This window comes from Pseudophryne corroboree, chromosome 6 (genome assembly GCF_028390025.1).
Source record: "Pseudophryne corroboree isolate aPseCor3 chromosome 6, aPseCor3.hap2, whole genome shotgun sequence".
NCBI classification, from domain to species: domain Eukaryota; kingdom Metazoa; phylum Chordata; class Amphibia; order Anura; family Myobatrachidae; genus Pseudophryne; species Pseudophryne corroboree.
Genome location: NC_086449.1, coordinates 665,960,500 through 665,986,942, shown reverse-complemented (window position 1 = coordinate 665,986,942; position 26,443 = coordinate 665,960,500). Strand labels below are relative to the sequence as shown.

The window sequence follows — 26,443 nt, the reverse complement described above, 5'->3', positions numbered from 1 at the left end:
ACAAGGGGGGTGCCGTGGTAGTCCAAGATTGGACGGAATACGATTTGGAGATTTGTCGCCAATTGGAAGACGCGAACACAAACCGCAAGGTCATGACAAACCCGATTCCTTCGATTAAAAAGACCATTGATCTGAGTCTTAAGAGAGGATTGGAGTGTTGTTGGATTGATCAAGATATTTTTGACTTTTTGAGTGTAGAAGAGCCCAAGTGCCCCATCATCTATACACTTCCAAAAATTCACAAAACTTTGACCAAGCCACCTGGGCGACCAATAATCGCAGCCGAAGGCTCATTGTTACAACCTATAGCCATGTGGGTGGATTCAATATTACAGCCACACGTTAGTAATTGTCGTAGTTATATACGCGATACCAGTGATTTTCTTAATCAATTGGGATCGATTGAAGTACCCAGTGGTAACTGTCTTTTGGCCACCATGGATGTACAATCGTTGTACACGATCATACCCCACAGTGAAGGCTTGGAAGCAATCAAGGAAGTACTTACCAGAAGTCCAGTTGGTAATGTACCTACTGAATATGTGTTAGAGCTGACTAATCTTGTTCTGAGCCTTAATCATTTTAAATATAGAGACTCGTATTTTCTGCAACAATCAGGTACGGCTATGGGTTCTAACCTGGCGCCCGCATATGCCAATCTGTATATGTCCAACTTTGAAGAGACCCACATCTTGCCCACCTTTGGATCTAAGATTCCCTTCTATAGACAATTCATAGACGATGTCTTCCTGATTTGGGAAGAAACGCAAGAATCCTTTATTGAGATGGTTAGTAACATCAATTCACTCAACAGTCCGGTTAAGTTCACGTGTGAAAGCTCCTATCATTCGATCAACTTTCTCGATGTGACAGTATCCATCAACGATGGTGTATTTGTCACATCGTTATATAGAAAGTTAACAGATAGAAATACTACCTTGTTGACCAGCAGCTTCCATCCCCACTCGTTAAAGGATAATTTACCTATCTCGCAATTTTTGTGAGTAATGCGTATTAACGACGATAGATCAACAAGGGAGAATCAGTTAGATGAAATGAAGCTGAGGTTTAGGGAGAGAGGTTACTCATCTAAAGTGATCAGCAACTGTTTACGCAAAGCTAGAAACATCTTTAGTGGTAATACAACAGGGGTTGCCGCTAATGATAACCGTATGGTCTTTACGACGAAGTTTGATAACTATGCACATTTCACGAGAAAAACACTGCGCAAACATTGGCCCGTCTTAAAGTCTGACCAAGGGTTACCCTTTACATATATGGATCCACCTATAATGGCGTATAAACGAGGATCCAACTTAAGACAGATGTTGATGAGACCGACGTTGGTCCCTGAGACCAAATTGAACTTCCTCCAGATTATGAGTAGTCAACCAGGATGCTTCTCATGTGGAAAGTGTACCACCTGTAGATCTCTCCTCACCGGCCCTACATTTCCTCATCCACACTCTGGTAGGAACATAAAAAATAAGATTTTACTTACCGATAAATCTATTTCTCGGAGTCCGTAGTGGATGCTGGGGACTCCGTCAGGACCATGGGGATTAGCGGCTCCGCAGGAGACAGGGCACAAAACTAAAGCTTTAGGATCAGGTGGTGTGTACTGGCTCCTCCCCCTATGACCCTCCTCCAAGCCTCAGTTAGGATACTGTGCCCGGACGAGCGTACACAATAAGGAAGGATATTGAATCCCGGGTAAGACTCATACCAGCCACACCAATCACACCGTATAACTTGTGATCTAAACCCAGTTAACAGTATGACAAACGTAGGAGCCTCTGAACAGACGGCTCACAACAAATAACAACCCGATTTTTTTGTAACAATAACTATGTACAAGTATTGCAGACAATCCGCACTTGGGATGGGCGCCCAGCATCCACTACGGACTACGAGAAATAGATTTATCGGTAAGTAAAATCTTATTTTCTCTGACGTCCTAAGTGGATGCTGGGGACTCCGTCAGGACCATGGGGATTATACCAAAGCTCCCAAACGGGCGGGAGAGTGCGGATGACTCTGCAGCACCGAATGAGAGAACTCCAGGTCCTCTTTAGCCAGGGTATCAAATTTGTAGAATTTTACAAACGTGTTCTCCCCCGACCACGTAGCTGCTCGGCAGAGTTGTAATGCCGAGACCCCTCGGGCAGCCACCCAGGATGAGCCCACCTTCCTTGTGGAATGGGCCTTGACAGATTTAGGCTGTGGCAGGCCTGCCACAGAATGTGCAAGTTGAATTGTGCTACAAATCCAACGAGCAACCGTCTGCTTAGAAGCAGGAGCACCCAGCTTGTTGGGTGCATACAGTATAAACAGCGAGTCAGATTTTCTGACTCCAGCCGTCCTTGAAATGTATATTTTCAATGCCCTGACAACATCCAGCAACTTGGAATCTTCCAAATCGCTAGTAGCCGCAGGCACCACAATAGGCTGGTTCAGGTGAAACGCTGACACCACCTTAGGCAGAAACTGAGGACGCGTCCGCAGTTCTGCCCTGTCCGAATGGAAAATCAGATATGGGCTCTTATACGATAAAGCCGCCAATTCTGATACTCTCCTGGCTGAAGCCAGGGCCAGTAGCATGGTTACTTTCCATGTAAGATATTTCAAATCCACCGATTAGAGTGGCTCAAACCAATGGGATTTGAGAAAATCCAAAACTACATTCAGGTCCCACGGAGCCACTGGGGGCACAACCGGGGGCTGTATATGTAGTACTCCTTTTACAAAAGTCTGGACTTCAGGAACTGAAGCCAATTCTTTCTGGAAGAAAATCGACAGGGCCGAAATTTGAACCTTAATGGACCCCAATTTGAGGCCCATAGACAATTCTGTTTGCAGGAAATGTAGGAATCGACCCAGTTGAAATTCCTCCGTGGGGGCCTTCCTGGCCTCACACCACGCAACATATTTTCTCCAAATGCGGTGATAATGTTGTGCAGTCACCTCCTTCCTGGCTTTAACCAGTGTAGGAATGACCTCTTCTGGAATGCCTTTTTCCTTTAGAATTCGGCGTTCAACCGCCATGCCGTCAAACGCAGCCGCGGTAAGTCTTGGAATAGACACGGTCCCTGCTGAATCAGGTCCCGTCTTAGAGGTAGAGGCCACGGATTTTCCGTGAGCATCTCCTGAAGTTCCGGGTACCAAGTTCTTCTTGGCCAATCCGGAGCCACGAGTATCGTTCTTACTCCCCTTTGCCGTATAATTCTCAGTACTTTGGGTATGAGAGGCAGAGGAGGAAACACATACACTGACTGGTACACCCACGGTGTTACCAGAGCGTCCACAGCTATTGCCTGAGGGTCTCTTGACCTGGCGCAATACCTGTCCAGTTTTTTGTTGAGGCGAGACGCCATCATATCCACCTTTGGTTTTTCCCAACGGTTCACAATCATGTGGAAGACTTCTGGATGAAGTCCCCACTCTCCCGGGTGTAGATCGTGTCTGCTGAGGAAGTCTGCTTCCCAGTTGTCTACTCCCGGAATGAACACTGCTGACAGTGCTATCACATGATCTTCCGCCCAGCGAAGGATCCTTGCAGCTTCTGCCATTGCTCTCCTGCTTCTTGTGCCGCCCTGTCTGTTTACGTGGGCGACTGCCGTGATGTTGTCCGACTGGATCCACACCGGCTGACCCTGAAGCAGGGGTTTTGCCAGGCTTAGAGCATTGTAAATTGCTCTTGGCTCCAGTATATTTATATGAAGAGACATCTCCAGGCTTGACCATACTCCCTGGAAGTTTCTTCCCTGTGTGACCGCTCCCCAGCCTCTCAGACTGGCATCCGTGGTCACCAGGACCCAGTCCTGTATGCCGAATCTGCGGCCCTCTAACAGATGAGCACTCTGCAACCACCACAGAAGAGACACCCTTGTCCATGGCGATAAGGTTATCCGCTGATGCATCTGCAGATGCGATCCGGACCATTTGTCCAGCAGATCCCACTGAAAAGTTCGTGCGTGGAATCTGCCGAATGGAATTGCTTCGTAAGAAGCCACCATCTTTCCCAGGACTCTTGTGCATTGATGCACAGACACTTTTCCTGGTTTTAGGAGGTTCCTGACAAGTTCGGATAACTCCTTGGCTTTCTCCTCCGGAAGAAACACCTTTTTCTGAACCGTGTCCAGAATCATTCCCAGGAACAGCAGACGTGTTGTCGGGGTCAACTGAGATTTTGGAAAATTCAGAATCCACCCGTGTTGTTGCAGCACTACTTGGGTTAGTGCTACGCCGTCCTCCAGCTGTTCTCTGGACCTTGCCCTTATCAGGAGATCGTCCAAGTAAGGGATAATTAATACGCCTCTTCTTCGCAGAAGAATCATCATTTCGGCCATTACCTTGGTAAAGACCCGAGGTGCCGTGGACAATCCAAACGGCAGCGTCTGAAATTGATAATGACAGTTTTGCACCACGAACCTGAGGTACCCATGATGTGAAGAGCAAATTGGGACATGCAGGTAAGCATCCTTTATGTCCAGGGACACCATAAAGTCCCCTTCTTCCAGATTCGCTATCACTGCTCTGAGTGATTCCATCTTGAACTTGAATTTTTGTATGTACAGGTTCAAAGATTTCAGATTTAGAATAGGTCTTACCGAGCCGTCAGGCTTCGGTACCACAAATAGCGTGGAGTAATACCCCTTTCCCTGTTGTAGGAGGGGTACCTTGACTATCACCTGCTGAGAAAACAGCTTGTGAATGGCTTCCAATACCGTCGCCCTGTCTGAGGGAGACGTTGGCAAAGCAGACTTTAGGTACCGGCGAGGGGGAGACTTCTCGAATTCCAACCTGTAACCCTGAGATACTACCTGCAGGATCCAAGGGTCCACCTGTGAGCAAGCCCACTGTGCGCTGAAATTCCTGAGTCGACCCCCCACCGCTCCTGAGTCCGCTTGTACAGCCCCAGCGTCATGCTGAGGGCTTTGCAGAACCCTGGGAGGGCTTCTGTTCCTGGGCAGGGGCTGCTTGCTGCCCTCTCTTACCCCTTCCTCTGCCCCGGGGCAGATATGACTGTCCTTTTGCCCTCTTGTTCTTATAGGACCGAAAGGACTGCGGCTGAAAAGACGGTGTCTTTTTCTGTTGGGAGGGGGTCTGAGGTAAAAAAAATTGGATTTTCCGGCAGTTGCCGTGGCCACCAGATCCGATAGACCTACGCCAAATAATTCTTCCCCTTTATACGGCAATACTTCCATATGTCGTTTGGAATCCGCATCACCTGACCACTGTCGCGTCCATAAACTTCTTCTGGCAGATATGGACATCGCACTTACTCTTGATGCCAGAGTGCAAATATCCCTCTGAGCATCTCGCATATAAAGAAAAGCATCCTTTAATTGCTCTATAGTCAATAAAATACTGTCCCTATCCAGGGTATCAATATTTTCAGTCAGGGAATCCGACCAGACCACCCCAGCACTGCACATCCAGGCTGAGGCGATGGCTGGTCGCAGTATAACACCAGTATGTGTGTATATACTCTTTAGGGTAGTTTCCAGCCTCCTATCAGCTGGATCCTAGAGGGCGGCCGTATCAGGAGACGGTAACGCCACTTGTTTTGATAAGCGTGTGAGCGCCTTATCCACCCTAGGGGGTGTTTCCCAGCGCGCCCTAACCTCTGGCGGGAAAGGGTATAATGCCAATAACTTTTTTGAAATTAGCACTTTTCTATCTGGGTTAACCCACGCTTCATCACATACATCATTCAATTCCTCTGATTCAGGAAAAACTACAGGTAGTTTTTTCACCCCCCACATAATACCCCTTTTTGTGGTACTTGCAGTATCAGAGATATGCAAAGCCTCCTTCATTGCCGTGATCATATAACGTGTGGCTCTACTTGAAAATACGTTTGTTTCTTCACCGTCGACACTAGATTCAGTGTCCGTGTCTGTGTCGACCGACTGAGGTAAAGGGCGTTTTACAGCCCATGACGGTGTCTGAGACGCCTGGGCAGGTACCAACTGGTTTTCCGGCCGTCTCATGTCGTCAACTGATTTTTGTAATGTGCTGACATTATCACGTAATTCCATAAACAAAGCCATCCATTCCGGTGTCGACTCCCTGGGGGGTGACATCACCATTACCGGCAATTGCTCTGCCTCCACACCAACATCGTCCTCATACATGTCGACACACACGTACCGACACACAGCAGACACACAGGGAATGCTCTTATCGAAGACAGGACCCCACTAGCCCTTTGGGGAGACAGAGGGAGAGTTTGCCAGCACACACCCAAGCGCTATAATATATATGGGAACAACCTTATATAAGTGTTGTATCCTTATAGCAGCTTAAATATATAAAATATCGCCATAAAAAGTGCCCCCCCCCCTCTCTGTTTTACCCTGTTTCTGTGGTGCAGTGCAGGGGAGAGTCCTGGGAGCCTTCCTCACAGCGGAGCTGAGCAGGAAAATGGCGCTGTGTGCTGAGGAGAATAAGCCCCGCCCCCTATTCCGGCGGGCTTTTCTCCCGTAGTTTGTAATATCTGGCAGGGGTTAAATACATCCATATAGCCTCAAGGGCTATATGTGATGTATTTTTTAGCCATAAAAGGTATTTACATTGCTGCCCAGGGCGCCCCCAGCAGCGCCCTGCACCCTCCGTGACCGTTGGTGAGAAGTGTGTGACAAACAATGGCGCACAGCTGCAGTGCTGTGCGCTACCTTCAAGAAGACTGAAGAGCCTTCTGCCGCCGGTTTCTGGACCTTCAATCTTCAGCATCTGCAAGGGGGGTCGGCGGCGCGGCTCCGGGACGAACCCCAGGGTGAGACCTGTGTTCCGACTCCCTCTGGAGCTAATGGTGTCCAGTAGCCTAAGAAGCCAATCCATCCTGCACGCAGGCGAGTTGAACTTCTCTCCCCTAAGTCCCTCGATGCAGTGAGCCTGTTGCCAGCAGGACTCACTGAAAATAATAAACCTAAAAACTTTTTCTAAGCAGCTCCTTAAGAGAGCCACCTAGATTGCACCCTGCTCGGACGGGCACAAAAACCTAACTGAGGCTTGGAGGAGGGTCATAGGGGGAGGAGCCAGTACACACCACCTGATCCTAAAGCTTTAGTTTTGTGCCCTGTCTCCTGCGGAGCCGCTAATCGCCATGGTCCTGACGGAGTCCCCAGCATCCACTTAGGACGTCAGAGAAATCAGGTTTGATCTACATTGTAAACTCGACTTTGTGGTTTACACCCTTATATGTCCCTGCGGACTGTGTTATGTAGGGCTCACGACCAGGTGTTTCAGGGAAAGAATGGCTAACCACGTCTGTCCATTAGAACGGCAATTCAAACAGGCATTACCGATAAGCCCGTAGCTCGACACTACCTACAAAGAGGACATCAAGTTGCGAACTTAAAATGCAGGTTAATTGACTACCACATGGGGGAGACCGTACTCTAGCCTTACGTAAACGTTAGAGTTTATGGATTTCGCACTTGAACACAGTTTCACCCAAAGGCCTGAATGAACATTCGGCTATGAATGTGTTCCTATGAATTGCATATCCATGAGTAACCAAATAAGTGGTGATGTTTGGGTATTTGGAGATAAAGTGGAATACTTTATTGACCATGTACTTTTAGCCTTTTGTAGCACAGCATGGGTTATATCTAAATAAAACTAATCAGTATGTAATTAACATCTATATAGATTATCTGATTAATTAGCTGGACAGGGAGATGTCCAATTTATGCTGAATTTACACTAGAGGTTTATATTAACCATATTGTGCTGTGCCATATAAATTTTACATCAATTTATTCGTTTGTGTTTTTCTTAATTTTCTTAATTTTTCTGTCTGTATGCAGTGATTTCTAGGTCCCAGATATCCATTTTCTAACATTAAGTATCTTTTTCTGACCACTAGTCACCCCGAGTGTGATAATGTCCTACTTGGTTCCAGCATCTATTGTCGGTTTTTATAAGACCAGGTGCAGCATTCATTCATTTATTATTCCATCAGCACGTTCTATCTATTACCGCTCCAATACCTCCTTTACTACTTCTTTATGCAACAATATCTTTGAGCTTAGTTTATCCGGTGACCCTTGGTAACCTTGCTCTGAAAGACACATCGAACGATACACTCATGTGTATCGTGTGCGCATGTCTTGAAGGTTCAACTAACCATTATGTGAAGTTGCTAGCCTTGAGCTGACTGGCAGCGCTTTATGTGACCTTTTTGAGCCCACACAGCATCCGTTTGAGTCTAGACCGGAGCGCATCGTACTTCCGGCTTCCGCGAGCTGGAACGCAATACGTTCCACAGACAACGTGATGAACGGTTTCAGTGGTTTATCATGTTTTAGACACTCTACTTTGCATGTTTCCTGGTTGACATTGATATATAGGAGGGTGAATATGTTTGGGTGTGCTTGGTACCTTTATTTCAGTATGCGTGATTATGGGGTAGGACCCGTTTTTATGCACTCAGTATACTTACGGTTGTAGGGTAATATAAGGGCACCCCACCTACTTTCTGGTGGTGTGGCTGTAGAGGACTTGTTGGTTGGAGTTGATCCCCAGAGGTGAGCATTGAATTACCTTTTTTTGCTTGAAAATAGATCCAAATAGGATTCTATGCTATTGTTATATTAGCTTATGCTACTGTTTTTACAGTGATTACTTCGGTTGTCTGATGTGCTCTTTGACTAACTGCATTTGTAAGTACTATTATTACCATCAGTGTACCTCAATTGGTGGTCTTTCTATACAAACGTATAGGTTTGTGTGCACATGTATGTGTATATATATATATATATATATATATATATATATATATATATATATATAAAAAATATATATATATATATATATATATATATACACACACAGAGTAAAAACCACAGCACTCACCGCACCAGAAGCGGGGCACAGCTATGCACTTACCACTCACAGGGTGGGGTGCATGTAACACTGCACTCTCCACCACAGAAGCGGGGTACACAGCTGTACTTACCACTCACAGGGCGGGGTGCATGTAGCCCATGACCACATTGCTCTAATAAATACAAACAGAGAACCCAGCACTCACCAAAGTAAACTCACTTATCCTCAACAATTCAATAAATAAATGATGGGGGTTTAGTTGGTGGATTGGCCAATGCACGGAAGCCTGTATACCGATTCAAGGTACCCCACCTTCATACAGGTCCTACACTATCACAGAGTCTTAAAACCTGACTACCACACTGCTGCATCATCTGCCTGCTAGATGTAATGTGTACCTGCCACAGACTTTATGGCTTTTAAAGGCACACTAGTCACCTATTGCACTGGCTCAAAGATGATTGCTAAAAAACAGCTGAGACAGGTTCAGGATAATAAAGTCCACACAGGGGTGCATGAGAAAGCTAGTGGCCACGGTTAATAAGAGCTAACCATAGATTAACCCCTTCATATACACACAGAGTAAAAACCACAGCACTCACCGCACCAGAAGCGGGGCACAGCTATGCACTTACCACTCACAGGGTGGGGTGCATGTAACACTGCACTCTCCACCACAGAAGCGGGGTACACAGCTGTACTTACCACTCACAGGGCGGGGTGCATGTAGCCCATGACCACATTGCTCTAATAAATACAAACAGAGAACCCAGCACTCACCAAAGTAAACTCACTTATCCTCAACAATTCAATAAATAAATGATGGGGGTTTAGTTGGTGGATTGGCCAATGCACGGAAGCCTGTATACCGATTCAAGGTACCCCACCTTCATACAGGTCCTACACTATCACAGAGTCTTAAAACCTGACTACCACACTGCTGCATCATCTGCTACAGATACATGCACCCCACCCTGTGAGTGGTAAGTGCATAGCTGTGCCCCGCTTCTGGTGCGGTGAGTGCTGTGGTTTTTACTCTGTGTGTATATGAAGGGGTTAATCTATGGTTAGCTCTTATTAACCGTGGCCACTAGCTTTCTCATGCACCCCTGTGTGGACTTTATTATCCTGAACCTGTCTCAGCTGTTTTTTAGCAATCATCTTTGAGCCAGTGCAATAGGTGACTAGTGTGCCTTTAAAAGCCATAAAGTCTGTGGCAGGTACACATTACATCTAGCAGGCAGATGATGCAGCAGTGTGGTAGTCAGGTTTTAAGACTCTGTGATAGTGTAGGACCTGTATGAAGGTGGGGTACCTTGAATCGGTATACAGGCTTCCGTGCATTGGCCAATCCACCAACTAAACCCCCATCATTTATTTATTGAATTGTTGAGGATAAGTGAGTTTACTTTGGTGAGTGCTGGGTTCTCTGTTTGTATATATATATATATATATATGTATGTATGTTTTTCTGACTCATCACTGTAGATTCCCTACCTGGTGCTTGAATTTTAAGCCCGACAGCCAGTATACTGTCTGAATACGACATATTGATTATTTTGAGTAAGTGTATGATTGTACTATTTATTGACACACTGGTGCTGTTGGTTAGTGGCACTGTGTTGTGTGCTTTGAACATTGTATTTCAGACCATTAAGTTTCACACACTTGGTGTTGTTCTCTATACACGGTGAATTGTGATAAGAGTTGTGGTACTGCTCTCTCTTATCTTCACAGGGTGTGAATTGATCTTTGTTGTAATGGGTGTCTGGGACCTGGTAGTCAATTTATGTTTATGTTTTTATGTATGTATATTGATTTTTATGTTTTTGTTTTTTTGTAGTAATCAATGTGTGATGTTTTCAAATTATTATTCTTTATATATGGAAGCTTGTCTTGATAAAGATCCTACACTGAGGATCGAAACGTCGATTACAATAAGCCCGATAACGTCTGAAATAAAGTTATTGTGAAAATTGAAGCTGCTGAAGACTTGTAGACTTGACGAGTGCACCTCCACACTGTTGGACTCTGTCTAAATATTGTGGGTCTACCGGTTGAAGGTGATCCCCACTAGGTAGCACCGCACTGTTGCTAACATTATTGATGCGAGTGCAGGACTATTCGTGTTATATAGATATAGATATATACAAACAGATACATATATACACACACAGATTTTTTATATATATATATATATATATATATATATATATATATATATATATATATAAATAAAAAATAGAGAGAGATAGTGCGCAGGCATATAATATACAGCCCCCCCCACCCCCCGTAGATTTGGGTAAGGTTGATGTGCACAGATAGCCATAGCCTCACAATCTATGCCTCCCGCCTCCAGGATCTCCAGACTGCACCACTGTAGCTGGCCTTTGCACGTGGAGAGGGGGTCACACACCAGAGAGAGCGCGAGAGCCCTGAACGGGCTTGTTTGTTTAGTTGAGAACAGGGATGATGGGGAGTGGACCAGAGAGTCTAGTAGTATTATAGATCAGATGATACAGACGAGTACCTTTTGTGTTGTATACGAGTTCTGCTTGGGATTACGGAAGCTAGAATACAGACGCTACGGAAGGGGATGGGTGGGGAAGGGGGTAGGTTTATTGCACCAGGGAGGGTTAGGGTTAAGGCCTAACAGAATGCTTTCAAATTATCTTTGTAGTGTCTTTAGTTTGCGATTAACATGCAATTGAACAGGACAGCTTTTCCTTTCCAATATCTTGGTTTTGCAATGACATACACATTGGTAAATTCGATCCGGGATGTTGCCGACGTCAAGAACCCTCCCTGGAAACAGCCGGGCACGCCTGTGTTTTTCTTGAAACTCACAGAAAACGGTGAGTTGCCGCCCACGAATGCCTTCTGCCTGTCAATCTTCTTGTGATCGCCGGTGCGATCGCCTTCTTCATTCGATTCATCGCTGCCCGGCGACTGCTGTCGCATGCGCATTACAGACCCGATAGCACGGCTGCGAAAAAATGCAGCGTGCAATCGGGTCTGAATGACCCCCACTGTCTCTTTCACATCATCTTTCTCTCCTCTGTCTAACTCTGCCAGTATTGTGTTTCTGTTGGATATGTGTAGGTATTGGAGGTTTTAGGATACTATTCTCTGTGTTGTACATTCCTGGAAGTTTACAGGGGGGTTCAGACTCGGATGTGACGTAGTATGAGCATGTTATTGGAGTGACTTGCGTGTAGCTAATAGTGGTTGTGTATAAAGACGCTGAATTGCTCACATCAGAGGCCATATTCAGACGTATGATCTGCACCTAGCAGATCTGGTGAGAGTATCAGTGGTGCAACAGATAGTGGCCTTGCATATTTGGACTTACACCAGGGAACTGTGATGTATCGGCATCAGCATAAAGTCACAGACACAACTGCCCCCTTCAACAGACCCCATTTCCATTAGGGCTGCTTCTAGGAATTTCTCAGGCCGGTTTTCCATCCCAATCCGCCCCTGGACAGCGATAAAGTGGCGAGAGATAAAATACTTGAAAATCATCTCCGAACTGGCATGTTATAGGCTGGGTTTGAAAAAATACAGTTAAGAGCTGGTTGGTATTTTATCGCTCTCCACGTTATCAGACTCCAAGGCTTAGTACATACGTTACCATGACTGTGCATCTAAATGTGTATCCATTCTGGATTGTGGATGAGTAAGGCCCTGTACACACGGGGGAGATGTGTGCTGAGCGATCTAGTACAGACCGCTCAGCAGACATCTCTCCCCCAGCTCAGCACACCAAGTAGTTTCTTCACAGGGTATTGTCCCAATCCATCACAGATGTATGGGAACCATTATTCTCTGTACATTATGCTGTTGCAGAGCATATTTTTAATTTGCTCCTAATTCTTAATTAGGCCCTCTTGTGGATTTTTTCGGCTTCCAATAATTAAAATGAAAAAATGGAGCAGCAAATTCGAGTTTTTAGCAACATTACAATAAATCTGGTTACAGGACAGAAAATTGTTAGGAAAAACAAAACAAAACACAATTACATACCTCGATATCTTCAATAATTTTGGGATACAGAGATCTGTAGAATGAGTTTGGTGGTCCATCTGTTGGTCTGTTTTTAAAGAGATATTGATCCCTGAAAGAATAAAATAAAAATTAAAAAAAAGCAAGCAGATTTTTGTTAATAACTTACCTTTGTTAAATCTCTTTCTGCGAGGTACACTGGATTCCACAGGGAATAAAATCGGGGTGTAGAGTTAGATCTTGATCCAAGGCACCAACAGGCTAAAGCTTTGCCTGTTCCCAGGATGCCTTGCACCGCCTCCTCTTTAACCCCGCCTCCAGACACTGGAGCTTAGTTTTGTTAACCAGTCCAATGCACTAGCAGGTAAAAGATACGATAACAGTTAGTAGCCACAGCGAACCACATTCTCACGACAGGAGACTGTACCAGCGGCTAATGCCATACAAACCTAAAGAAGATAAGTGCGTCAGGGTGGGCGCCCTGTCGAATCCAGCGTACCTCGCAGAAAGATTTAACAAAGGTAAGTTCTTACCATAAATCGCCTTTTCTGCAGCGGGGTACACTGTATTCAACAGGGAATAACATCGGGGATGTCCTAAAGCAGTTCCTCCTGGGAGGGGACGCACTGTAGCGGGCACAAGAACCCGGCGTCCAAAGGAAGCATCCTGGGAGGCGGACGGATCAAAGACATAGAACCGGAGGACAACATAGCCGCCTTGCACAATTGTTCTCGGGACGCGCCACGGTGAGCCGCCCAAGAAGGTCCAACAGACAGAGTAGAATGGGCATTGATAGTAGCAGGAGCTGGAAGTCCAGCCTGTACATAAGCTTGTGCAATCACCATTCTAATCCATCAGGCCAAAGTCTGAGAGAATCAGATCTCCTAAGAGAGGCGGAGAGATAAAGGCAGGAAACACTCTCTTGGTTAAGGTGGAAAGATGACACCACTTTAGGTAGATAACCAGGGCGAGTTCTAAGAACCGTACGGTCACGGTGAAAAAATCAGAAAGGGATACCTACAGGATAAGGCAACCAGATCTGAAACCCATCTAGCAGAGGCAATAGCCAGCAAAAATAAGACTTTAAGCGTAAGCCCAAGGAGCCACAGGAGGAACATAGGGAAGTTGAATCCGTAAAACACCCTGAGTGAAGGTATGAATGACAGACAGAGCCACAATTTTCCTCTGAAACACCGACAAGACAAACATTAATCTTGAGGGAGTCTAGATGAAGGCCTGAGTCCAGGCCCTGTTGCAGATATGCCAGTAGTTTGGCAGCACTGTACTTGCATGCATCAAAATTCTTAGCCGCACACCAGGTGAAGTAAGAATTACAGACCCTATAATAATTCCGAGCCGAATCCGGTTTACGGGCTTTCAACATAGTTTGAATGACCGCCTCAGAAAATCCTTTGGCCCTCAGAACTGAAGCTTCAAGAGCCAAGCCATCAAAGCCAGTCGGGCTAAATCCTGGTAAACACAGGGGCCCTGAACGAGGAGGTCTGGCCGTTGAGGAAGTAGTAGAGGATGCTCTATCTAGAGACCCTGTAGGTCTGAGAACCAATGCCGTCTGGGCCACGCTGGAGCGATCAGAAGTAGGAATCCTCCTTCTTGCTTGAACCTCCTTATTACCCTGGGCAGGAGTGACACCGGAGGGAACACGTACGGCAGCCAAAAGTTACATGGAATTGCCAGGGCGTCCACGAACGCTGCTTGAGGAACCCTCGTCCTTGCTCCGAAGACCGGAAACTTGTGATTGTTTCGAGATGCCATCAAGTCTACATCTGGTAGGCCCCACTTGTCCACTAGGAGTTGAAAGACTTCGGGATGAAGACTCCATTCTCCGGCGTGCACGTCCTGATGACTGAGAAAGTCCGCTTTTCAGTTGAGGACTCCCAGAATGAACACTGCGGATATGGCTGGCAGATAGCGTCCCGCCCATTGGAGTATTTTTGACACTTCCAACGTCGCCATGTGGCTTCGAGTGCCGCCTTGATGATTTCTGTATGCCACTGTGGTGGCATTATCCGACTGTACTTGAACAAGCCTGTTCTGTACCAGAGGCAGGGCCAGTTTCAAAGCATTGAACACCGCCCACAATTCTAGAATATTTATCGGGAGGAGAGATTCCTCCCTGGGCCACCGACCTTTAAGAGAGTGTTGCTCCAACACCGAGCCCCCATCCCGCAGACTGGCATCCATCGTTAGGAGTACCCAGTTGGAGACCCAGAAGGGACGACCCCTGCTCAATTGTTGGTCCTGTAGCCACCAGCTCAGTGACAGACGAACTTCCGGAATCAAGGAAATCACGTAAGACCTGATCCGGTGAGGCAGGCCATCCCACTTGGCAAGGATTAGCTTCTGCAGAGGGCGAGAGTGAAATTGAGCGTACTCTACCATGTCGAAAGCAGACACCATAAGGCCTAGTATCTTATCCTGTCCTGAAGCTTCAGGACCTTCTTTCGGGACAAGAACAACCGTTGGTTGTGTGTGTTCAACAATGCCCCCAAGGTGCCCCATGCTCCGAGCAGTGACTAGGGATGATTTCTTCCAGTTGATGAGCCACCCCTGGGCTTGCAGGAATCGGACCATCAGTTCCAGATGACGGAGGAGACCCTCTGGGGAGTTCTCCAGGATCAACAAGTCGCCCTGATGCGGCAGGATCCTGATAGCCTCACGGCGGAGCAGACCCGTCATAACCGCCATGACCTTGGTGAAGATTCGCAGAGATGTGGGCAGTCCAAAAGGCAAGGCCTGGAATAGATAATGTAGTTTGCCAATAGCAAACCGCAGGTATTACTGATGCGATATGGCAATAGGTATATGTAGGTAAGCATCCTGTATGTCTAGGGTTACCATATAGTCCATGGGCTCCAAGGCCAGAACAATAGAGCGAAGAGTTTCCATACAGAACTTGGAAACCTTTACAAACTTGTTCAGAGAGTTGAGGCTGAGATTGGGCCGGGAGGAACCATTCGGTTTCGGAACTAGGAACAGCGCTGAATAGTACCCCCTGCCTCTCTGAGCCAGAAGCACCGGCACTACCACTCCAGTGTCCAGGAGGGATTGTACCTCCAAATGGAGAGTTTTTGCTTTTATCGGATCTGAAGGGATATTTGTCAAGCAATACTGGTGAGGGGGACGCTTCTGGAAAGAGATGGCGTATCTGTGAGTGACAACTTCCCTTACCCAGGCGTCTGAAGTGGTCTGTAACCATACCTGAGCCAACCGTAGAAGTCGGCCTCCCACCCTGGGGTCCCCCAGAGGGAGGCCCGCCCCATTATGCAGCAGGCTTGTCTGGTTAGGAAGCAGGCTGACGGGCAGCCCAGGAACGTTTAGGTTTGTGCTTTGAGGTTTTGAAAGTGTGAGCCTGTTTCTGGTACGCCTGTCCCTTTGCTGTACTTGGAGGTCGAAATGAACGAAAGGTGGTACTCTTAGCCTTCTGAACCGAAGGATTAGTACTCGGCAGACATACAGTTTTAGCAGACGCTAAGTAAGCAACAATCTTGGTTTAAATATGCTTCAAGCAACCCTCCAAACACGTATCCATCGGTTCCTTCAGAGAAGTGACGGCAGTGACAAACAGAGGACACCACCAGACGTGCGACGTGCGAATCCACCGGCGCGGTGTTTTCCAATTTTTTCTTAACTCTGCAGCGAGGGGATAACGAGCTAGCATCTTCTTAGACAGGGAGAATTTTCTTCCTGGATACTCCCAGGATTCCAGACGTTTGTCAACTAAATGGTTAGAATGGGGCAAAATTAGTTTAGTGACCTTCTGACGTTTGAACTTATCAGGTTTCTTAGACGTATCTGGAGGTTCAGATTGATCATCAAACTGAAGAATCAGTTTGATAGCCTCCAAGAGTTCAGGAACATCCACCTGTGAAATAGATTCCCCATCAAAAGCATCTGCATTAGTGTCTGAGGGATCAGTGTATACGCCATCTTCATCAGATGAAGTATCTAACATGCGTGGATTGTGAGGAAATAATGGCCCGCTTAGATGACCCTTTCGTCCTAGGAGGGCGAGGGTTGGGTTTTTGTTTAACCAAAGACTGATTTAATTGCTGTAACTGAGTTGACAGATTATCTGTCCATGGCGGATGAACTGCAGGGACAATATGTGGCTGTAATGGCATAGGAGGTTCCACTGGGGGCCTAAGTCTCGTTATTAGCGTAGTCAGCAAATTAGAAAAAGCAGCCCAAGGTGGGCTTGGTGTGCCACCAGCGCTGAAGGCTGACTGAGGGGTACTGGAGTCCTGGTACCTGGACCCTCAACTGTAATATTTTCCTCAGATGCACCAGCGGCGTCAGCACTTCATGACGCAGGATCAGCCACGGATCTCCTGCCCTGTGTAGCAGACATTATGTGTGAATGTAGCCTGAGGGAGCAACAGTACAATATAGCCTGACAGTGCCTGACAAAAAACCCCTATGTAGCGTGACTGCAAATGCAGAGCACAAACAGAGGATTCAAGTGGTATATTGTGACTGAAATACACAGAGAAAAATACCAAGGCAAGAAATGCACAGTGAAAACTGGATGTATATCACAGGGTACTTGTACTGAAATATCCCTGTAGAAATGCACTTTTTCTTAACTTAACAATGACTATAAACGACATGTAGAATACTTAAGTGTCCTGTAAATGCACAGCGCTGATGAGACAGGCGGCTTTACAGAAGAGACAATGCCCAGCAGTCCCAGATCAGCGCAGCTCTGTGTAATGGCACCCAAACGCTGACAGGGAGTGAGGGAGATGCAGCTCCAGAGCTGGAACATTTTTAGTAAATGGTGCCTGGGGCCGGGGGAGGGGCTACAGGTCAGCGCCTTATCCCCCATGCTGGACTTCACCACCGGGTACTGCGGGGCCTATAGCAAACGGATTTTAATAAATTCGACCTGTGCCCCTTGCCCTGGTGGATATCGTGGGGTCCCTGCGCGGCCACAGTGCACATGCCAGCGGCGCGGTCTGTCTACGGAGACCACGTCGGATCGCTATTTCGGCGGGTCCAGCCTGGGGGACCCTCTTATCTCCTCCCTGAACTTGCGGCCATGCGATCCTGGAGAGCAGTGGCGGGTGTGTGCATGGGGAAGCCAGAGCGCTTCCGCTGTAAGTACCTGGCAACCAGGGCGCGTGAGTATATAGCGCTGCTGGGGGAGATGAGGGAGCCGCAGCGCGATATGTCAGACTGACACATAGCACTTTTAAGTGCCTGTGCTGCGGCCCTTGAAGTCTTTTTTTCTTCAGAAAAGCGCTTTCCAGGGCTAGCTACCTGCACTACAGTCACCAACTTACAAACTGAGCTCCAGTGCCTGGAGGAGGGGTTATAGAGGAGGCGGGGTTATAGGAGGCGAAGCAAGGCATCCTGGGAATAGTCAAAGATTTAGCCTGTTGGTGCCTCGGATCAAGATCCAACTCTACACCCAAATGTTATTCCCCTGTGGAATACAGTGTACCCCGCTGCAGAAAATTGTTATAAGTAACCCGATCTCATCTGGGACCAATTATTTTTAAAACAGTGTAATTTAAAAAAATAAAAAAAAATTAAAAAAAATTTACACTTACCACCCTCTTCTTTCGGACAAACCCTTCCACAATGGATCAGTACGCACCATTCGCTCTATTAATTTCTTCCACAGCATGCCTTCTGAAATCACTCTCTGCCATTCTTTGCACACAAGCTCTGCTGCACACAGTGATCGAGCATCCAAGTAAGATAATATGTTTTCTGCAATATGCTCCAAGCCCTGTTCTACAATAGAGAATAAGCAACAAAATAAACAAATGCAAAATTGGGTAAAAATTAAATTTTAATTACCTACCGGTAAAACCTTTTCAAGTAGTCCGTAGAGGATGCTGGGGTCCACATTAGTACCATGGGGTATAGATGGGTCCATTAGGAGTCACTGGTAGCTTTAGAGTTTGAGAGTGTGGGCTGGCTCCTCCCTCTATGCCCCTCCTACCAGACTCAGTCTAGAAACTGTGCCAGAGGAGACGGACATACTTCGAAAAAAGGAAATACACAGATACTGGCGAGTGGATCTGGTCTCTAGGTCGACACTATGTAGGTCGACCACTATTGGTCGACAGTAACTAGGTCGACGGGTCAAAAGGTCGACATGAGTTTTTCACAATTTTTTTCGTCTTTTGAACCTTTTCATACTTAAAGATCCACGTGGACTACAATTGGGAACGGTAACCTGTGCTGAGCACAGCGAGGCACCTTGCCTTCGCTCGCCATGCGAGGGGACACGGTGCACTAATTGGGGTTTCCGGTCACTCTACGAAGAAAACGACAATTTCCCCCCAAAAAAACTCATGTCGACCTTTTGACCTGTCGACCTAGAACATGTTGACCTAAAGACCCCGTTGACCTAGTTACTGTCGACAAATAGTTGTCGACCTAGACACTGTCGACCTAGTTACTATCTACCTTCCATACCACACCCAGTGGCAAAATTCATACCAGCTCACACAAACAAGGCAAACCAGGCTAACTAGCCTGAAAACTCAGCAACAGCTGAAACATTACTGAACCCAGTAAAGAAACGCAGTACTTAACTAAGAACAAAGCAGTACTGAACCAAAGAACTACTGCAGGATAACGAAGCACTGGGCAGGCACCCAGCATCCTCTATGGACTATGAGAAAAGGATTTACCGGTAGGTAATTAAATTCCTATTTTCTTACGTCCTAGAGGATGCTGGGGTCCACATTAGTACCATGGGGATGTACCAAAGCTCCCAAAACAGGAGGTAGACCGCGGAGGCTCCTGCAGAACTGACTGAACAAACTTGAGGTCCTCAGAGGCCAAAGTATGGAATCTATAGAACTTAGCAAACGTGTTCGACCCAGACCAAGTAGCCGCTCGGCAGAGCTGAGACATCCCGGGCAGCTGCCCAGGAAGAACCCACCTTACGAGTAGAGTGGGCCTTAACAGATCTTGGACACGCCAATCCTGCTGTAGAATACGCATGCTGGATAGTGAACCTGATCCAGCAAGAGATCGTCTGCTTAGAAGCAGGACACCCAATTTTCTTGGACTCATACAGTACAAACAGAATCCGATTTTCTGTGACGAGCAGTCCTCTTCACATAAAATTTCAGAGCCCTTACAACATCCAAGGACTTTGATAGAATTAAGGAGTCAGTAGCAACTGGCACCACAATAGGTTGGTTGATATGAAAAGCCGACACAACCTTTGGAAGGAATGGCTGACGTGTCCGGAGCTCAGCTCTATTTTCATGGAAGATCAAGTAGGGACTTTTACAAGACAAAGCCCCCAACTCCGACACACGTTTAGCAGAAGCTAAGGCCAACAAAGTGACAGCCTTCCACGGGAGAAACTTGACCTCAACTTCCTGTAGAGGCTCGAACCAATCCGATTGGAGGAACTGAAATACCACGTTAATATCCCAGGGTGCCGTAGGTGGCACAAAGGGGGCTGGATGTGCAGAACTCCTTTCAAGAAAATCTGAACCTCAGGAAGGGAAGCCAGTTGTTTCTGGAAGAAAATGGATAAGACCAAAATCTGGACCTTTATGGACCCCAAACGTAGGCCCACATCCACACCTGCTTGCAGGAAGAGGAGAAACCGTCCCAGTTGAAACTCCACCGTAGGAAACTTCTTGGATTCACCCCAAGACACATTTTTTCCAAATGCGATGGTAATGTTTAGATGTTACTCCATTCCAAGCCTGTATCAGGGTAGGAATAACCTTGTTCGGAATGCCCTTCTGAGCTAAGATCTGGCGTTCAACATCCATGCCGTCAAACGTAGCCATGTTAAGTTTTGTTAAGTGAATGGCCCCTGTTGCAGAAGGTCCTCCCGAAGAGGAAGAGGCCTCGGATCTTCCAGCAGTAGATCCAGAAGATCCATGTACCAAGCCCTTCTTGGCCAGTCCGGAGACATGAGGATTGCCTGAACTCTTGTTCTCTTTATGATTTTTAGAATCCTTGGAATGAGTGGAAGAGGAGGAAACACGTACACTGACTGGAACACCCACGGAGTCACCAGGACGTCCACCACCACTGCTTGCGGGTCCCTCGACCTGGAACAATACCTCTGAAGCATCTTGTTGAGGCGAGAGGCCATCATATCGATTTGAGAAACCCCCCAAATTCTTGTCACCTACGTGAGCACCTCTGGATGGAGGCCCCATTCCTCTGGATGGAGCTCGTGTCTGCTGAGGTTATCCGGTTCCCAGTTGTCAACGCGTTTTTTCTACCCAGAGGATGATTCTTGTCACCACTGACATTGCAACTCTGCTCTTCGTTCCGCCCTGTCAGTTTACGTAGGCCACCGTTGTTACATTTTCCGACTGCACATCAATGGCTAAATCTCGCAGAAGATAAGCCGTTTGAAGAAGACTGTTGTACACGGCTCTTCGTTCCAGAATGTTTATTGGAAGACCGGATTCCAGGTTTGACCACCTGCCTTGGAAGGTTTTCCCTTCAGAGACTGAGCCCCAGCCCTGGAGACTTGCATCCGTGGTTAGAAGGATCCAGTCCAGAATCCCGAACCTGCAGCCCTCCAGAAGATGAGACATCTGCAGCCACCAGAGTAGTGAAATACTTGCTTTCGGCGACAGACGAAACTTCAGGTGCAAATTTAGATGAAACCGCGACCACTTGTCCTGAAGATCCAGTTGGAAGAAGAGAGCATGAAATCTTCTGTACTGTAGAGCCTCGTAGGAGGCAACCATCGTCCCCAGAAGGCGAATGCACTGATGAACTGATACCCAGGCTGGCTTCAGGACATCCCGGACCATTGTTTGAATCACCAACGCTTTCTCCTCCAGCAGAAACACCCTCTGCCCTTCTGTGTCGAGGATCATCCTTAGGAAAGACAATCTCCTTGTCGGCTCCAATTGTGACTTTGGAAGGTTCAGGATCCAAACATGTTCCCTGAGCAGACGAGTTGTGAAAGCAAATCGACTGCAACAAATTCTCCCTGGTCGATTCCTTTACCAGCAGATCGTCCAGATATGGAATTATGTTCACCCCCTGTCTGCGGATGAGGCTGAATGGCAGTGCCTGAAATTGATAGTAACTGTCTAACAGTGCAAATCTGAGATGGGCCTGGTGCGGCGGCCAAAACGGAATGTGGAGGTACGCATCCTTGATATCCAGGGATACCAGACCTGAGATCACCGCTCTCAGAGACTCCATTTTGAATTTGAACACACTCGGATAAGGCTTTAGTGATTTTAAGTTCAAAATTGGCCGGACCGAACCATCCGGTTTCTGTACCACGAAAAGATTCAAATAGAAACCCATGTGTTGCATATGAGGTGGAACTGGAACAATGACCTCTGACTTTTCCAATTTTTGGATGGCTTCCTGAAGGATAGCCCAGTCTGTCATCAAAGCCGACAAGCCTGAGTTGAAGAACCGGTGAGGCAGGAGTTCTTGAAACTCCAGTCTGAACCCCTGGGACACAATATCCTGTACCCAGGGATCCAGGCCGGACGACACCCAGACGTGGCTTAAACGTCTGAGCCTCGCACCCACCAGCACGTCCTCTAGGCTTCGTGGTCCACCTTTTTGAGGATTTTGAGGAACCAGAGGCAGGTTTCTGGTCCTGTGAGCCTTCGGAAGCAGGCTTTTTGTATTTTGCACGACTACCTCTAAAGAAGGCGGTAGGAGGCTTGGACTTTTTTGTCTTAGCAGTCCGAAAGGACTGCGATGTAGAGGAAGAAAACGGTTTCTTCGTAGAAGGCGTAGCTGAGGGAAGAAAAGGTGACTTACCCGCAGTTGCCGTGGAAATCCATGCAGTTGCCGTGGAAATCCACGCATACAATGCTTCCCCAAACAGAGCATGACCTGTGTAGGGTAGGTTCTCCACACTTCTCCTGGATTCCGCGTCTGCAGACCATTGGCGTAGCCAAAGACGCCTGCGAGCTGAGACAGATATGGAAAAGATCCTTGCAGTCAGCGTACCCAGGTCCTTCATGGATTCCACCATGAACCCCGCAGAATCATGTATGTTACCAAAAAAAAAAAACAGTTCAATGTCACTTCTGTCCATTGTATTCAAGTCCTCTAGTGATGTGCCTGACCACTTTACTATAGCTTTAGAAAACCATGCACAGGCAATAGTAGGCGTGAATGCCACCCCTGAAGCAGTGTATATGGATTTGAGCGTAGTGTCAATCTTACGATCAGCCGGTTCTTTTAACGCGGTAGATACAGGGACAGGTAAAACCACCTTCTTTGACAGTCTGGAAACAAATGGGTGGGTTTTCCCATTTTTTTCTATCCTCCATAGGGAAAGGAAAGGCAACAAAAACCCTTTTGGGAATCTGGTAATTTTTCTGCGGGTTTCCCTAGGATTTTTCAAATAAAGCGTTTAATTCTTTAGACACAGGGAAGGTTAGCGAGACTTTCTTATTATCCGTTAAGTAAGTCTCCTCAACCTGCTCAGAAGTTGTGTCAGAAATGTTTAACACATCTCTAATAGCCTCAATCAGGAGCTGCACCCCCATAGCCAGGGATGCCGACCCCCTCAGTACATCCCCATCACCGTCAGCCGTGTCAGAGTCGGTATCAGTGTCATCTTGAATAATCTGGGCAAGTGCACTTTTTTGTGGATATATGCTAGGGGGTTTTGAAGGAATCGGGACAGAACCTGACCAAACTGCCATAGACTTCTTTAATACCAGAGTATCAGTCTCAGTATGAGCTACCTAGTAGAGATCTGAGAGATCATTCCCTTAATAGAGGTCAACCACTCAGGCTCAGTAATAGGGATCCGAGACAAAATATACGTTATGGTAAGAACTTTACCGTTGATAATGGTTTTTCTCCTAAGTCCACAGGATAACAATGGGATATGATGGACTGACAGCGGATTGGCACCAAACGATCACAAGCTTTCAGTTCTCCCAGGATGCAACGGGCCTGTCCATATTTCTCCGCCCACTGGCTCAGGCAAATCAGTTTTATTCCAAAGCATTTAGGCAGGAGCATCATGTAGAGCCCTAATCAGGCGAGTAGAACACACATGCACACCCTTCCGTACAAGAAGGAATAGGTTTAGTGAGTAGAAAGATCTTGAAATCAGGTGTGTCAGGGTGGGATCCCTGTGGAACCTGTGGACTTGAGAAAGTAGGATTTTGGTACTTACCAGGTAAATCCTTTTCTTTGAATCCATAGGGGGCACTGGAGTACTCTTGGGATATGGACGGCTTCCACCGGAAGAAGGTACTGAATAAATTAATTTTTGAGACTACTCCTCCCCTCCATATCCTCGAGCACTTCAGTGTTTTTTACTGAGCCGAACAGGATCGATAGAGAGATTGACAAAAGGAGAATTACCTATAATCTCACGGACAACAATAAAGTTGACACAAAACGTAACAGACAACTAAACAGTTGACACCCTAACTGATTAACCTTTGTTAAATTTAAACCAGTCGTGAAAGTGTGTTACCATAAGAACCACTGAACTTCCTAAAACAGATAAACTGCTCTGGGTGGGCGTCCAGTGCCCCCTATGGATTCAAAGAAAAGGATTTACCTGGTAAGTACCAAAATCCTACTTTCTTTTTCATCCACTAGGGGTCACTGGAGTACTCTTGGGATGTACCAAAGTTTCCTCCGTGGCGGGAGAGCTGTTTGGCACTTGTAACACTAAACGGCCAAAGCTAGATGCTGATGCCGCGAACGTATCAAACTTGTAAAAGCGCACAAACGTGTGCACTGAAGACCAAGTAGCCGCACGGCAAAGCTGTGTCGTAGAAGCCCCACGACTCGCTGCCCATGACGTTCCCACAGAACGTGTGGAATGAGCTGTTACTGATGTAGGTGGCTGTAACCTAGCATGAAGGTAAGCCTGACGTATGGTCAGTTTGATCCATCTGGATAAGGTCTGCTTAGAGGCTGGCCAACCCCTCTTAGCCGCATCATAGAGAACAAACAACGTATCCGTCTTACGAACCGTAGACGTTCGGGATACATAGACGCGTAATGCGCGAACCACATCCAACGTTTCAGCATTCTCTGTTAATACCGGAACTACTATTGGTTGATTGATGTGAAAAGACGACACTACCTTTGGTAGAAAAGCGGGATTCGTCCGAAGTTCCGCTCTGTCATCATGAAAAACTAAATACGGTGACTTGCACGACAAGGCACCCAGATCTGAAACTCGCCTAGCCGAAGCTAAGGCTAACAGAAAAATCGTTTTCCAAGTGAGAAATTTAATATCCACTTGTTGTAAGGGTTCAAAGTAATCGGACTGTAAGAAATCTAAAACCAGATTCAAGTCCCATGGTGCTGTAGGTGGAATGAAAGGAGGCTGTATCCTCATTACACCCTGTAGAAACGTATGTATTGACGGCAACGAGGCCAATTTCCTTTGAAAGTAAATTGACAACGCAGATACCTGCCCCTTTAGTGTGGAAAGACGTAGTCCTCCATCTAACCCCATCTGTAAAAATAACAAAAGACGGGATAAATTAAAAGATGATGTCGGAAACTTCCGAGCTTCACACCAACCTATATAAGTACGCCAGATTCTGTAATAATGAGCTGCCGTAACCGGCTTCCTAGCTCGTACCATGGTTGGGTATAACAGACTCCGGAATGCCCTCTCTTCTCAAGATGGCCTTTTCAACAGCCACCCCGTCAAACGCAGCCGCGCTAAATCGGGGTAAAGGAACGGACCCTGTTGTAACAGGTCCGGACGTAGTGGGAGTGGCCACGGATCGTCTGCGAGTAAACCGAGGAGATCCGAGAACCAAGTTCTCCGAGGCCAATGAGGCGCTATTAGTATGACTGTGACGGACCCTCTCTTGATCCGTTTTAGCAACAGCGGGAGCAGCGGAAACGGTGGAAACAGATACACGAGGCTGTACGGCCACGCGGCTGTGAGAGCATCCACCGCCACTGCCCTTGGATCTCTTGTTCTGGACACATATCGTGACACCTGATGATTGTGGCGGGATGCCATCAGATCCACCTGAGGGTAACCCCACCTCTGGATCAACATCTGAAACACTTCTGGATTTAATGCCCACTCTCCTGGATGAAAATCCCGACGACTGAGAAAATCTGCCTCCCAGTTGTCCACTCCCGGAATGAACACTGCCGACAATATCACCTGGTGATATTCGGCCCATCTGAGGATCCGAGCTACTTCCCGCATTGCCATGCGGCTTCTCGTTCCTCCTTGTTTGTTTATGTATGCGACTGCCGTCGCATTGTCTGACTGCACCTGAACAGTCTGAAAACGAAACATGTACACTGCTTGTCTTAGAGCTTTGTAAATCGCCCTGAGTTCCAGAACATTTATGGATAGCGATCTTTCGTGATCTGCCCAGAGGCCCTGGAGCCGATAACTCTGAACTACAGCTCCCCAACCTCTGAGACTTGCGTCTGTTGACAGAATTATCCAATTCACGACGCCGAATCGTCTCCCTGCAGATAGATTGTGTATTTTTAACCACCAGAGAAGAGACACCCTGACTTGTGGCGACAATCTCACCCTGTGGTGCATCTGCAGATGTGATCCCGACCATTGCGCTAACACCTCCAGTTGAAACGGACGTGAGTGAAATCTTCCGAACTGAAGTGCTTCGAAAGCCGC

The 26,443-nt window shown here is 47.0% G+C and overlaps 1 protein-coding gene across 3 annotated transcripts in view; it reads right to left on the bottom strand.

Annotated features, from left to right (window-relative positions):
* The window catches only part of FBXW11 (F-box and WD repeat domain containing 11), a 455,869-nt gene that overhangs the window by 211,347 nt on the left and 218,079 nt on the right, over nucleotides 1-26,443 (bottom strand). For all 3 annotated transcript variants that reach the window (XM_063928243.1, XM_063928244.1, XM_063928245.1), the window contains 2 exons: nucleotides 18,417-18,603; nucleotides 12,865-12,955 (listed from right to left, as the gene is read on the bottom strand). In XM_063928243.1, the coding sequence (XP_063784313.1) occupies nucleotides 12,865-12,955; nucleotides 18,417-18,603 (278 nt within the window). The remainder of the gene's footprint in view (nucleotides 1-12,864; nucleotides 12,956-18,416; nucleotides 18,604-26,443) is intronic.